We start from the raw sequence: 14,525 nt of genomic DNA, 5'->3' as shown, positions 1-14,525 counted from the left end.
TCTAAGTAAGAATGAGGAATTAATCAACAAACATTTAGGAGTATATGCACGAAGTTATTTTAATCTGTTTCTGTGATAGATGTGAATGCATACTGTTGAGTAATTAAGTAATATTTCTGCGTAGATTAGCAAAGAGTCTTCTTATATTAAGTGAGACATCTGACAATTAATAAGTGTATAATTCAAATCTAAAAGATTCCGTCATAATAAGGAATCTAGGCTTAGATCATACAAATAAATCAACACGTGTATTGTGTATCATATCAATAGTTTACAATCAGTCCTGCAATTTGCAATAAACTATTATTGCCAAACATATCATTGAAAAAAAAAAAAAAAAAAAAAAAAAAGTTGCTTCCACTTCTTCAAAATTAGCTAGGGTTTGATATCTTGTGAAAGCACTTGGGTTGAAGTACACAATATAATGTTGTTAGCGATCAATATAATGAATGTTAATAAATTCTAAAATCTCGATATAAACATTGTATATCGTTAATGTATCTCGTGATGGATGGATGATAAATATTTTGTGAATTTGCAACAAATTTCTTAATGGCCAGAGTTTACATATCGGTACAAATTTGATAAGATTTATTAAATTCTCAACATATATAGTTGGTAATAAGGGAAGTAGTCCATCAATCTTATGCTACTTATGTCGGCCATATATCCTCTCTTGTTTTTTCATACAACAAATAATTAAGTACACTTTAGACCAATTTAAGTTTAGTTTTTGAACTAAAAGAAAACACTCCAGCCTAACATTAAGAGATCAGAATACATTAAAGAAAACAAAATTTAGTACACTATTCATCAACAACTTATTTTAAGAAGATTCTTTAACTCTACAAAAAGAATTCTATCTTTGAAAATAAATCAATAAATTAACAATTCTGTCTAATTAACTCTAACACTGATGAAACCTTACTGACATTAGATTATTAAGAAGCTGTGAGGTGGGGTTTTTCTTATAAAATGGAAGAAATAAAACCAAATTTCGAGGGAAACTAAATTAAAAATAAATAAAAATAATTGATTAATTAAGAGAAATAAAATTAGTTGGCCAAGAAACCTAAACCTTATCCCTCTGCAAAACACATTAAATGTAGGTCACATGAATCCAAATCTTCTATTTCTTGTCTTTCTCCATAAAACATAACACAGCACTTTTTTCTTAACATCTTGTCTCTCTTAGTATTATGAACCTTCATGTCCCTAAATTCATCCATTGTTTAACTTATAATAAAACCCTAGTTTAGCCAAGCCAAGTACATAATGATAGTATTAAATTTCATGCATGAAGTTTAGGGAATATTTTTTTTCTGTCACTCGATCGGCTCTTTTAATTAAATGCTCTTGATCTTATAAACTTTTTTGTCTGTTAAACATGTACAAATGAACGATAATCAGATCAATATCTAAGTAGTATAAGTCGATCATGTCAATAATGAGATTCGAAGGTCAAGCTGATATTGCATTTAACACTACCAAATTCAAAATTGACCAACATTTCTTAAGTATCATCAATTGGAACATCCATGCATGTTACTTTCGAATAAACCTAAGCAAAAACCTAGAGATACCTGATAACTACAACCAATATAATGTAATAATAATGTATGTATGTAGCATATATATATATATATATAGCTAAAGCTAAGCTAGTTTATTTGTTATGGAAGTGGTTAATTGATTGGATAGTTTAGTCAAATATGTACTACTGTATACAAAAAGAGGTACATAAAATAAACAAAAATTCAGTATTAGTATAAAACACTATGCATTAAATGATTTCAGAACCCTAAACCTAGAAATAAGAGAGACTACAAAAAACAGTATAGTATATATGGAAGTGAGGGAACTTTCTCTTTGAAATTGTTGCATTGTTTTTCTTCTACTCTTCTGTTTTTGATGAAAATTAGGTTGTGTTGTTTAAACCCAGAAAACAGACATCTTTTTAGAACATAGAAAAGCAAAAAGAACTAACTAAAACTTGTAGCTTTGCTAAGCTCCAATATGGTTCATTAAATGCAAGAAGATTGTTCATTTTCGAGATGCATGCATGGTTTTTCATTCTTTTTGTGGTTTTTTTATAATGATAAAAAAACCAATTAAGTATTCTATTCGCCTATTGTGCCCATTAATAGACATACAAAATTGACCCGACTTATAAAAGTTAGTATAAACAGAAGTTCTTCATTGTTAATTTTTATTATATATAGGAAAATTTGTGAAGAAGGTCCTTTTAAGTAGACCTTTTTGTGACAAAGGTCCTTTTATAAAAAAAAAAGATGGCACAAAAGGTCTTTATATCATGTTTGGGTTGTGTGGAGGGTCCTTTGACCATTTTCCAGTGTTGACTTTTTTATTTTTCGGTCAAAAAAAGCCACGTGTAATGCACGTGACTTATTAAGCTCCCTTTAATGTTTCCCTCATTGTGGGGAGGATTACCCTTGAATTACTTTAAATAGCCTTCAATTTTAATTTATGGGATCACAATTGAAGTTTGTGTTAATCTTTTCAGAAATTAGGGTTTAATAGGGAGAAAATAGGAAAAAGGGGAGGGAAAAAAAGGGAACTTAAATGTGAATTTTTTTTTGCCGAAAAATAAAAAAGTCAACACCGGAAAATGGTCAAAGGACGCTCCTCACAACCTAAGCATGATATAAGGACCTTTTGTGCCACCTTTTTTTATAAAAGAGCCTTTGTCACTAAAAGGTCTACTTAAAAGGACCTTCCTCGCAAATTTTCCATTGCTTTTAAATTAACGCTTCATTGTTCTTAAAAATTACCTGAAATAGAAAAGGAAAAAAAAAACGAAATTGCAAATTAGATTTTCTTTGTTTGGTTTCCTACAATAATACTCCACTTGCTCTCTCTATCTCTCTCTCCTCATTGATATTTGTGTCAACTCATGTGCACTATTTTTTTTGCCCAAAACCTTAATAAAGTGATTTTTGTGGTTGGGGCAAATAATTAGAGATTGAGGGAGTAGTTGTAACTCAAGAAATGTGAAAGTGAAAGGAGGAAGCAAAGCAGAGGGTAGCATTTTTATTTAGTTTTTTTACCCTTGAATTTTTTTTTTATATATACAATATTTTTAACTCCGATATGATGAGTCGTGATAGCCCGCTACCCGGGAGGGACCCTTACTTATTTTCCTCCGGTTCTTACTTCTTACTCTCTACTCTCTAAGCACCAACTTTCCAGAACACTTCAAACGTGACTATTTTATCACAATTGGACAAACTTCAAAGTCCAGAAAACAATGGACCAAAAAATGTGATGGTCTTCAGTTTATATTTCTGATTACGTAAAGCCCAGATTAGTGGCCCAAAAAGTTTTAGTGGCCCAAAAAGTAATAAGTAGCTGGAACTTTGACCTCTACAGGTTCAATACATAAACGTGGCAGCAGCACTATACTGAGTTGTTTTAGTTTTGGGCCCAATGATTGTTTGTCATAACTCCCTAAACCCTGTACATAAAATTGCAAAACCCTACTACGTATTTCCTTTTCTATTCGGTTAACACTTTCAATTTAAACATCCATATTTAGGAGAGGGGAAAGAGAATGAAAAAGTAAGTGGAATAGCTATTAAATGCAATTATCCAAAATTAAAATGTGTCAACTAAAAAAACTTTCTAAATAGGAATATGTGTCAACTAAGAAAAACAGAGGTGATTTTTTTTATTTTTTTTTTTTTCGTTTGAGCTACCCACTCAATGATTCAAATATATAATTAAGTCTTCTTAGTATTTAGTCCTATTTTTCTTTACCTTTAAAAAAAAATAATATAAATTTAAGTATTAGAAAGGTTGAAGTGATAAAGTAGTGGCATCACTCCCACCTCGTATCCCTATGGTATAGGGATTAAGGCTTATGGGACTAGTTTGAGGGATTTTTTTTATCTTCCCCCTCAAATGAGCCCCCTTCTTACCACCATCAATAATATGGATAAACAAACAAAGCGTTTGGTGTGAGAGATAATGAGGAAGGATAAAGATAGGAATTTGGTGGTCAAGTTAAGGATAAATAAGTGTTATATATCCCATGTTTTGCAAGTATCAGAAGTGTTTTGGGGTTTTTTGTACGTACCCGAATGGAGGGTGTGTACGTCCCTCGGGAGACAGATCTGCAATGCAACACTCGAACGACCCGATCACCTGCAAAACAATGGACCCCGGGGGGGCCGGAGGTCCGCCTCCGACGATCAAGTCAGTGACCGAAATAATGTATTTTAGAGAGAGAAAGTAGAGAGAAGGGAGAGTAAATGGGGGGCATTGCCCTTGGAGAGAGAATTGGATCCCTTAAAACTGATGTAATGACCAGTATTTATAGAGCATTGGGACATGTGCCTCTTAGGTTATTTAACCTAAGTAGATTAGCTTCCCACCGTTTTACGGTTTAGGGTTGTGGGCTTAGAGCCCATTTTCACCCTTCTATCATTGAGTGACACGTGTCATGCTCTGATTGGCCCATTGAGCGCTGAGCTTAGGGACACGTGTCGCGGTAGCATTGGTCCACATATAGGGGGTATTTTTACCCCCAAACAAGAAGTATTCAAGTGTAGTAAGAAAACTATTAAACTATGACGGCGTATCCTTACTAAATTATATGGTCTTTTTAAAATCCATTTTCTATCTCTTTCCCTACATTACCCCCGAAAGGATAAATAGTTAATTATCACACCTTACTAATCTCATTCCCCTCATCCCTTACCATTTATTTTAATCCCCTAACAAACACTCTTTGATAGATATATAGGATGTATAAACTAAAAGCTTAAGTGTAAAAATATTGGATATCAAAAGAGGGCAAAAGCATTCCAACCGGTAGAGGCTCACGAGGAATTCGAACTTATAGCCTATTGTATATTCATACATAGACCCTCAACCTTCGACAATATATCAACACCTTATTGGTAAAGAATTCTCCCCATACGTCAATTTTTTATTTTTATTTTATGGTGAAAGAATGAAAGACTTTTAGACATTGTTTTATTCAGCTTAGTTTAACATTTTAAAAAAAAAGGAAATAAAAGTTTTGTTACTCATTAACTTGAATTTAAATCATATAAGTTCAAGTAATTTCAAACAATTTTAATAAACTTTCAATTTCACACATTTAGAATTAGAATAATTAAGGCTTGTTCACATTCACGGACCTGTGATTGAGCTGAAGTGAACTGAATATTTTATTAGAGAGAAAAAATTAGGAGCTTAACTGGTTGAGCTGAACTGAATTGAATATTTTAAGAGAGAAGGAAATTAGGAGCTAAACTGAATTGAATTGATTAAAGTTAAACTACAGTAAACTGAAATTAAGCTAACTGAACTAAAATTAAGATGAAATAAATATACCCTTTGCCAAAATTTCTTACTTCGAATAGAATAATGATCATATAGTACTAATAGTAGGCATCTAAAATAAAATACTCACCAAAAATTGCCATCCACTAAACTCGAATTTTCCAAAAATTCTCCAACTTTATCTTCATTTTTACCCATCACATTTTTCAACAATAAAGTCGGCCAAATGCCAATAAACTACGGGCCATAATTAAAAGCACCTAAAATATCATGCCACACATACCTAGAATAATCACCCAACACAAGCCTAACACACGCTTTTCATCTCAACCGTCACGTGTCCCTCCATCCAACGACTCTCATTCTAAACCTAGTGCCCTCCACACGCCCTTATAATCTCCTCATCGTCCACTCACTCTCACTCACTCACTCACTCTCACTCACTCATTCTCATCTTCTCCATCATCTTCCCAAACTTTCTCTCTCTACAATTTTCTTTCTCTCTCTAAAACTTTTATTCCGCCATTTTCGTGATGCTTCTCAGAGCTTCTCCAGCTTTCTCTCTCCTCGCCAACAATGGCGGCGAAACCCATTCTCTCTCATCGGCGAATTTTGTTTCGAATTCTCTGAGTTTTTCTTCGGTCCGATTTTCTTCATCGACAAAAAACCCTAACAATGGCGGATTCTCCGTTTCTGCAGTGGCGCCGGAAACTAACAGCCTTCCTTTGACCGGAGTCATTTTTGAGCCGTTTGAGGAGGTTAAGAAGGAGCTCTCTATGGTTCCTACTGTTCCTCAGGCTTCTCTTGCTCGTCAAAAGTATGCCGATGATTGTGAATCCGCCATTAATGAACAAATCAAGTAATTCTCATTTTCTTCCTTCTGTTTCTTTAATTAAATTTATAATTTACATTTTATTCATTTTCTATATATGTAATTTCTGGTAATTGTTCGAATTATGATTTCTGACGTTTAATTTAATCTTCATTTCGTTGATTTATATATTTCCTTTCACATTTGGCTCCAATTTTTTTTCCTAATTTGTGGTTTATAATCTGTTTTTCGGCCTAATTTCTTTGATGTATGATGTACTCAGTATCTAATTCTTTCTGTTTATGGATCTTGTATATTTTCATGCCCTGCTTTTGTTGGAGAATTGATCGATTTGTAATTTAATTATTGACATTTTCAACAAAATTGGTATGTTTTGCAGTGTGGAATACAATGTTTCTTACGTTTATCACGCGATGTATGCTTACTTCGATCGAGACAATGTGGCACTTAAGGGTCTTGCAAAGTAATCGCTCGAAAATTACCTTTTTTGCTCTCCCTTTTTGAGTTGCATTGATTTATGTAATTGTACTAAATCCCTGCTACTTTATGATTAGGTTCTTTAAGGAATCTAGTGAGGAGGAAAGAGAGCATGCTGAGAAATTGATGGAATACCAGGTACTTTATACAAGAAATAACCCAAATTAATGGCTCAATTTGTCATTTTAGGCTGTGTAATTGAATTAATTGAGAATATATATGTATTTATTGTGTGGATTGCAGAACATGCGTGGTGGGAAGGTGAAGTTGCAATCAATATTGATGCCACTTTCTGAATTTGATCATGAAGAGAAAGGAGATGCTTTGCATGGTGGGTTTTCTTGTTCATCCTTTCCATTCATCGATTATTTGGTTTCGTGTGTTCGTGCTGAGATGTAGATCTGTGATTGTGTTTGTTTAGTTGATTTGGCATATACTTGGTACGAGGATGATATTGCTATTATGATTTCAGCTAGGACGTGTGCTGCATTTTGATTTATTGATGTGTGCTTTTGGTGTAGGGTATATCATGTCTGTTGACATTAATGTACTTTTTAAAGGATTAATGATTTAATGGGTTGTTCATGGAGGGAACGTGGATAGATATCACATGCTTTAGATGTTTACTTTTATTTTCTTTTATAACACTTGCAATTTTAAATGTTCACGGTTTCTTTATTGGGGAGGGTAAATGTTCTGGGCTTTAATAAAAGATGGTGTAAGAGAGCAATTCAGGAGGTTGGCAGATCATTAACTATGTGAAAAATGTGATCGTAATCAATAACGTAATATTGAATCTCAGATTGATTTTGTGCTAGATATGGAATATTTGTGGAAGTAGAAGTAGTAAGTTATTGAAATGAAGTGCAGGAAAGGGGAATGATGGCTTACTAATTCTCCTCTAGCCTCTAAATTATTCGAGTCCGAAATTTATACTTCTTGCTATTAGTTATATAGTTTTGGGAATAGAACTTTTATTCTGAAGACTATAACAGAAGAAGTAATTCATTGGATTAGTTGACCAACCAGCAATATACATTGTAGTTTTTATAACAAAAAATAACCTTTGATGTATGATGTTTTAAAAACAAGCTTGATGTACGTAATTCTATGTTGTCTTTCCTTTGTTGCATTCAGCAACGCCTTTAAAGTTTAAACAAACAATACAATTTCAATCTTTATTGATTAAATAGCGTATCATAAATAATGTCATAAACTTACCTAATCCTTGATTAACGTCGTGTGTACTTTTGTTTGTCATCCGAGCCCATTGGCTTGGCCACAAGTCATGATATATGTCCTGCTATGCGCCTATGCATATCCATCTTTGGTGTGAGCCGTGTGACTACAAATTAGTTTGCTGCAAAGTAATTAGTATTGACTTTTCTGTTTGTGATGCAGCTATGGAACTTGCCTTGTCCTTGGAGAAGCTTGTTAATGAAAAATTGTTGAACCTGCATCAAGTAAGTGATAGCAACCCATTCCTCGTTTGTTGGCTGTTTGTCTTTCAAATTTATTTCTGTAGCTAAGGAATGGTAAAATTAAACTTATAATGTTATCAAGTAGGACTTGCTGACAATAATATCCAACTTTCTTAATTTCAGGTAGCTGAGAAAAACAGTGATGTCCAATTGCAAGAATATATTGAGGGCGAGTTCTTAAATGAACAGGTAATTTAACTTTCTTGGTTATACATTGAATGAGATATTGTGATATATGCTCAAGGACTGCTGTTTACAATTTACACTACTGATGTTTAAAATTGCCAATTGCCAATTGCTTTGCAGGTTGAAGCCATAAAGAAAATCTCAGAATATGTAGCTCAGCTCCGGAGAATTGGCAAGGGACATGGTAATTATTTATCTGCCTTCATTTGAAACTGATGCTCTCCTTGTTTTTTTTTTCTTTTTTTTTAAACCAGATGCTCTCCTTGTTTGTTTCATTAATATTATCGATGCTAATGTTATGGTTAATTCCCCCAGGTGTATGGCACTTTGATCAGACCCTTCTTCACGAGGGTGACGCTGCTGCTGCTTGAAAAGTTTGATTACTGTTAAGAGAATTTCGTCGACATATTGGAGTATTGAGCAGAGTTTATATCATGTAACCTACTCAATTCTGGAATTGGGGGATTTTTGCTTCAAAACTTTTTCCTTTGGTAATCTTGTTCAAATGGAATGTAGACCTGCTTTTAGTTGATTTAGCTAGGAAATATGAGTTAGAATAAAAGCGATTTACTATTATACTATGCTATTTTTACCCTCCATGCCTAATTGAAATCAAAATTGATTTTGCTCATTTTGTTTAGAATGCCCATGTTGTGTTGGTTTGTATATTTTTTTCCCTCTAAAAAGTTTGTGGTTTTGTCTTGAGGAGTTAGGCTCCATATTTTTCCCTAAAAATTAAAGATGCAAAAATGATACTTCGTATCGTCCTATTTTGTAGCTGATTTTTTGGCTCCATAAAATATAATCCTTAAGCTCAGTTACTTGAAGGTTTGTGCTGGCCATCTATATAGACGACTTCATACCCTAAAATTCTGCAATTGAGTTTATTTTGAAAGCTATTAATCATGTCATGGGGTTCATTTGTGCCTTCTCAGCCTTGTGGAATATGTAGTCAGGTACTACGGGAAAATCTCTTTGCACACCGATAATTAGTTGACTTGATAGGTTGTGAGACCAAAAAAATGAAGACATCAATTTATCTGATTGAAACATTTGATTACTCAATACTTGTAATAGGTGTGCCGAAGTACGGAGTAGCTAATAAGCTGCGAAATACTCATAACTCTTTTCAAGTTTTCACTGTTTGTATCACGCAACAGTCGTCAAGATGGATGGGAAATCAATCTACCGCAATTCTTATATTGTGTTCTCACTAGCCCGGCTTCATTGTGAGTGTGTTTAACTTGTGCTCATGTGGGTATACATGCACTGATGCACCACTCTTGGAGCTCAAAATAGCTTGCTCTTGTGGAAAATCTTGATATATTGCTAGTGGCTCCAAAACATCTCCATTGATCCTCAATGTGCCATGTTTAGTGTTCGTTACTATTTTTTAAAACTTTTAAAAGAAAAATGCACTAAATTAGAAATCTTTTCAAGACTATAGTGACCTTATAAAGCAACATAATCTGCTGCTCGATTAACTTTCCAATAAACGTGGTGAGACTCAAAAATAGAGAAGTTGCAAAGAAGGTTATATATATATATAAGTTCAATTGCCATCAACCTTGAAAAACAATGATGTCTATGAAGACGCTCTTATTGTTGAGGGGTTAAGGGCCTAGGGGGAGGGAGAGTGCTTCCATGAACAAAAAGCCTTGCCAAGCAACATGCAGCTAGAATTTAGTTGATTGGGATTTGGGAGAAGCTAGTTTTTATATTAGATCACTTTGTAGTTTGTACATTGGTTCTCACTAATTTGAACAAATGTTTTGATTAAATCTAAGATTTCGATTAGCATTATCTTGAGCCATGCTCAAGTAAGCTTCAAAGCTACATACATAAACAATCACGAATCACCCCTAAATATATTACACCCTCGAAAAATCTCTTTAGTACTTCTAGGCTTCTTGCATTCTATTATAGATGTCATATTTACATGATATTTTTCACCTTTTGATAGATAATACGAGTAACTAGTATGTGAATCAGACGAAATTCAAATTGTTATTTTTAAATATCATACTTTATTATATTCTTTACACATGCTATATATGCAAGTTTGTTTGTTTCTTTAATTTTTTTATGTAGTATACATATTTTAAATAAAACCGTATTAATATCATAACTTCATTAGACCATTTTTGTAAGAAACAAAAAAGTGTGAAGACAGACAAAAAATCATAATGTAGCTTAGGTGAAGACATATTTTTTGTCCAAAAAAAAAAAAAAAAAAAAAAAAAACCTGGCCTAAAGCCATCGATTAACGATTATAATACGAGCCCAAGCCCAACAACGTCAATACACATCTCCAAAACCCTAAAACTCTCTTCTTCTTCCTCCCTCCCTCAATTTTTCTCTCTCCTCAAAACCCTAGAAAACCCTGCAACTTTCAGAGAGAGAGAGAGAGGGAAAAAACCCAGAATTCCAAAATGAAGCACAACCCAAGAGTATCAAGCTCCCGCAGAAAATGCCGGAAAGCTCATTTCACGGCACCATCAAGCGTTCGCCGTACAATCATGTCGGCCCCACTTTCCGCCGACCTAAGAAGCAAGCACAATGTCCGTTCTATCCCTGTTCGCAAAGACGATGAAGTTCAGGTTGTGCGTGGAACCTTCAAGGGTCGCGAGGGTAAAATTGTCCAATGCTACCGTAAGAAATGGGTTATCCATATTGAGCGGATTACCCGAGAAAAGGTCAACGGGTCGACGGTCAACGTTGGGATTCATCCTTCGAAGGTTGTTGTTACGAAGTTGAAGCTTGATAAGGATAGGAAGGGGTTGCTTGAACGTAAGGCGCTTGGTCGTGGTAATGGTGAAAAAAGGAAGGAAAAGTTTACTGTTGATGATGTTGCTGCTGCTGGTTCTATGTCTCAGGTTGATTAGATTTTGAATTTGATATGTGTTTTTGTGTTTATCTGAAATTTGGATTATATTTGAGTTATTTGATGTTGAGAAATTTTGATATTTGGTTCATAATATATGGTATAATCTATCCATTTTTATTGTTATATGTTGGTTTGTTTTTATTCTGATTGATAAATTTTCTTTACTGATATTAATTGGAATTGTATAGGGTAGGAAAATGGAATTTGGTGGTCTATTAAAGACTTAAAGTGTTTAACTTGATTAACTTTCTATTATGTGGGTGTTTTTGGAGATGGTGATTATAATAGATTAATAGACTTTGATTAGTTAGGGATGAGGTTTCATAATTCTGCTATACTTTGTTGTTGTAGTTATGAGAATTGAGCATGAAAGAGTTTGGTAATGTTGCCTTTAGTTCCATTGAAGGGTATTGAGCTGTTTGTGTTGAAGTCAGTGCAGTGATGGAGTTTTGAAACAGGGGAGTGGCTGAGTGGGTGTTTACTTTAGATGTTGTTAGCTTAAATGGGCAAAGAGGGTAATGGAAATGAACTGATGGTGTTTGTATTTCTGACTTGTTATTTGGGTGCAATTAAGGATATGTGATATTTGTGAGGTCAGGTGTATGAGGAAATTTATTATGTTCTAAATGGTGGGATCAAGTGATGTAGGCATGTAGCTTCGTTGTTGAACGCTTGATGAGAATTTGAAAGCCTGAGCTCAGAGAATAACAGGGTGTTGTTTAGTTATTGTAGGTTGTTTCCTTGATGATTTCATTTCAACTTTGTTCGTTATTCAAAGTTCTAAGGCTTAGAGAGTTAGAGCTGCTTAGAATGCAGATGATTGTAGGATACAGTTTGAATTTCCTTAACTGCTCATTTTAACATATGATATATTCAAATTGTGATCTAAGAATATTCAGATTTGACAATGTGCATATTGGACATAGGTTGAAGATGGAATTTAGCTATTACCAGCTTCTATGTGCTTCACTACTTCTGTAGTTCAGTAGTTTTGTTACTGTGAGACAGGCATGTAGATGCTGTGATATTGTAGCATGTATATGCAATCAGTCACTGGGATATCGTTTAAAAGATATAGTACCAAAAGAGGTACGATCTAAACATAGCAATCTAGCAGATATTGAGGCAATCCTAAAACAAATCATTCTAATTACAACAAATATACTATATTTAACTCTTAAATTTAAGGATGATACTCTTTTCTTTTGCTGGCCTGGACCGACTTGGTCTCCCTAGACAAAATGCTTTGATCAACATAATAAGGTGGTCTAAATTGCATTTAAGATGATTTGAAATTCGGTCAGGAACAATTTGGGTTGAATTTAGGTCGGGTCAATAATAAGTCGTGTTAATTTCGAGTCGGATTAGTAACAGATCGGGTTGAATTTAAGATGTTTGTAGTATGCTTGAGTTAATGAAATCCGTACAAGTTGTAAATCGGTAAATTGGTCGTTTAAAGGCAAATTGAATGGTTCCACCCTCCCAGACGGTAATATTAATCATGGTAACCATTAGGGGTGTTCAAATCCAGGTACTCGGGTTTTCGGGTACCTGAAAAAGCGGGTACCCGGATCTTCGGGTAGTTTAAAACTCGGCCCATGTCCCGACCCGGGAAACTCGGGTACCCGACTTTTGGGTACCTGAATTTCTCGGGTCGGGTCAAAGGGTACCCGGTATTTTTATTTTTTTTTAGTACAAAAGGCTTTAAAATTAATTTGGAAGCAATTCAATAGCTCCAATTCATATAAAACAATACGAATGTAATGAGTTATTTTATAGGATTCATATAATCATATGATTTGGTAGATCAAAAACATATCAAAGGAAATAATCTTTCTTCTCTAACCCTGTACCGTATATAATCTATACATATTAGATATTATAAAATCTTGATAATGCAAATTTCACATCAAAGTCACAAACACACCCTTAATTAATGGGTGATTCTGTGAAAAATTATACAATATACAAATTGAAGTTTAATACCAAAAATCAATTATGAGAAACTGAACAATACACCACCAATCGCAGCTGCCTCCATCTATCGCCACCAAAAAGTCAGCCTGCTTCATCAACCAACTCAAACACACTCCGATTCCGACCCTTGATGAATAGTGAGGTGAGATGTTTCGGTGACTGCCGATTGTTGTGCTCACTTGCATGCATTGGGGTTAGATGTAGAGAAAGTTATAAGGCTTACTGTGAGAAGAGAGTAGAGGGGTGAATTGAAATCAGAAGAACAATGGAGAAAGAAAGAGCAAAAAAAAAAAAAAAAAAGGAGAGAGAAAGAGATTGGATGGAATTGTCGGCTACTAGAGGAGAGAGAATGTAAAGGTTGGATGAGAATTAAAACCCTACCACGAATAAACTACTCGTATATGACGCATTCATCATACTGTATTAAATTATAAAAATAAAAATAAAAATAAAAAAATAATAAAAACCACTAACTCACGGGTCAGCGGGTACCCGCCACCATCACAGGTCGGCCCATGACCCGACCCGAATACATGATCATTTTACCCGGTCGGGTACCCAACTCGGATAATTTTTAAAAAAAATTAAAATACCCGGTAAAATCAGTCGGGTCAATAAGGTCGGGTATATTTGAACACCCCTAGTAACCATTACGACAATTTTAATTTCCGGGCGAAAAAAAAGTAAAAAAAATACAAAATTAAAGGCTAATATCCACGATTTTTGAGAAATTTTGGAGGATTCGGGGTCCGGTATCGAAAAGTCTTGAAATTTTAGGAGATACATCTCGGGGTCATATAATGTCGTTTGGAACCATTTATGATCATTATGTATTGTCATAAATGTTCGTGTTAAGATTGATTTAATGAAATCGGTACAAGTTGTAAATCAGCAAATTGGTTATTTAAAGGCAAATTGGATGGTTCTGCCCACCCAATTGGACTCCCGGAGGATATAAGGGACCATGGTAAACATTTCGTCAAATTTTATTTCCATGCGAAAAAAAGTTTAAAAATTCCAAAATTGAAGTCTATATCCACACTTTTTGAAAATTTGTGGAGGTTTCGGAGTCCGTTGACAAAAACACTCGAGATTTTAGGGGATACATCTCGGGGTTATATAATGCTGTTTTGAACCAAATATAATCATTATATGTTGTCATAAATGTTCGTGGCAGGCTTGAATTAATGAAATCAGCGCAAGTTGTAAATCGGTAAATTGGCTGTTCAAATGCAAATTAGTTGGTTCCACCTACCGAATTGTACTTTCGGAGGGTATTAGGTATCATGGTAAACATTTCAGCAAATTTATTTCCGGGCGAAAAAAATCAAAAAATTCAAAAATTGAAGGCTAATATCCACGCTTTTTGAGAATT

At 34.2% G+C, this 14,525-nt stretch overlaps 2 protein-coding genes across 2 annotated transcripts; both read left to right on the top strand.

The window, feature by feature from the left end:
• The first annotated feature begins 5,723 nt into the window (after window positions 1-5,723).
• Window positions 5,724-8,929, top strand: LOC110733492 (ferritin-3, chloroplastic-like). Its single transcript, XM_021913551.1, has 8 exons — window positions 5,724-6,169; window positions 6,522-6,605; window positions 6,697-6,757; window positions 6,863-6,950; window positions 8,021-8,082; window positions 8,224-8,289; window positions 8,407-8,470; window positions 8,602-8,929. Exons 1-8 carry the CDS (start codon window positions 5,844-5,846, stop codon window positions 8,655-8,657), a joined length of 807 nt encoding a protein of 268 aa, XP_021769243.1. The 5' UTR covers window positions 5,724-5,843; the 3' UTR covers window positions 8,658-8,929.
• A 1,645-nt stretch (window positions 8,930-10,574) lies between these two features.
• LOC110733490 (60S ribosomal protein L26-2-like) lies at window positions 10,575-11,298 on the top strand. The gene has a single exon (XM_021913546.1). The coding sequence runs from the start codon at window positions 10,719-10,721 to the stop codon at window positions 11,169-11,171; it is 453 nt and encodes a 150-aa protein (XP_021769238.1). The 5' UTR covers window positions 10,575-10,718; the 3' UTR covers window positions 11,172-11,298.
• The last annotated feature ends 3,227 nt before the right edge of the window (window positions 11,299-14,525 follow it).

The sequence above is a fragment of the Chenopodium quinoa genome, unplaced genomic scaffold, assembly GCF_001683475.1.
Source record: "Chenopodium quinoa cultivar QQ74 unplaced genomic scaffold, ASM168347v1, whole genome shotgun sequence".
Taxonomy (NCBI): domain Eukaryota; kingdom Viridiplantae; phylum Streptophyta; class Magnoliopsida; order Caryophyllales; family Amaranthaceae; genus Chenopodium; species Chenopodium quinoa.
This window is presented reverse-complemented; position numbering and strand designations above follow the sequence as displayed.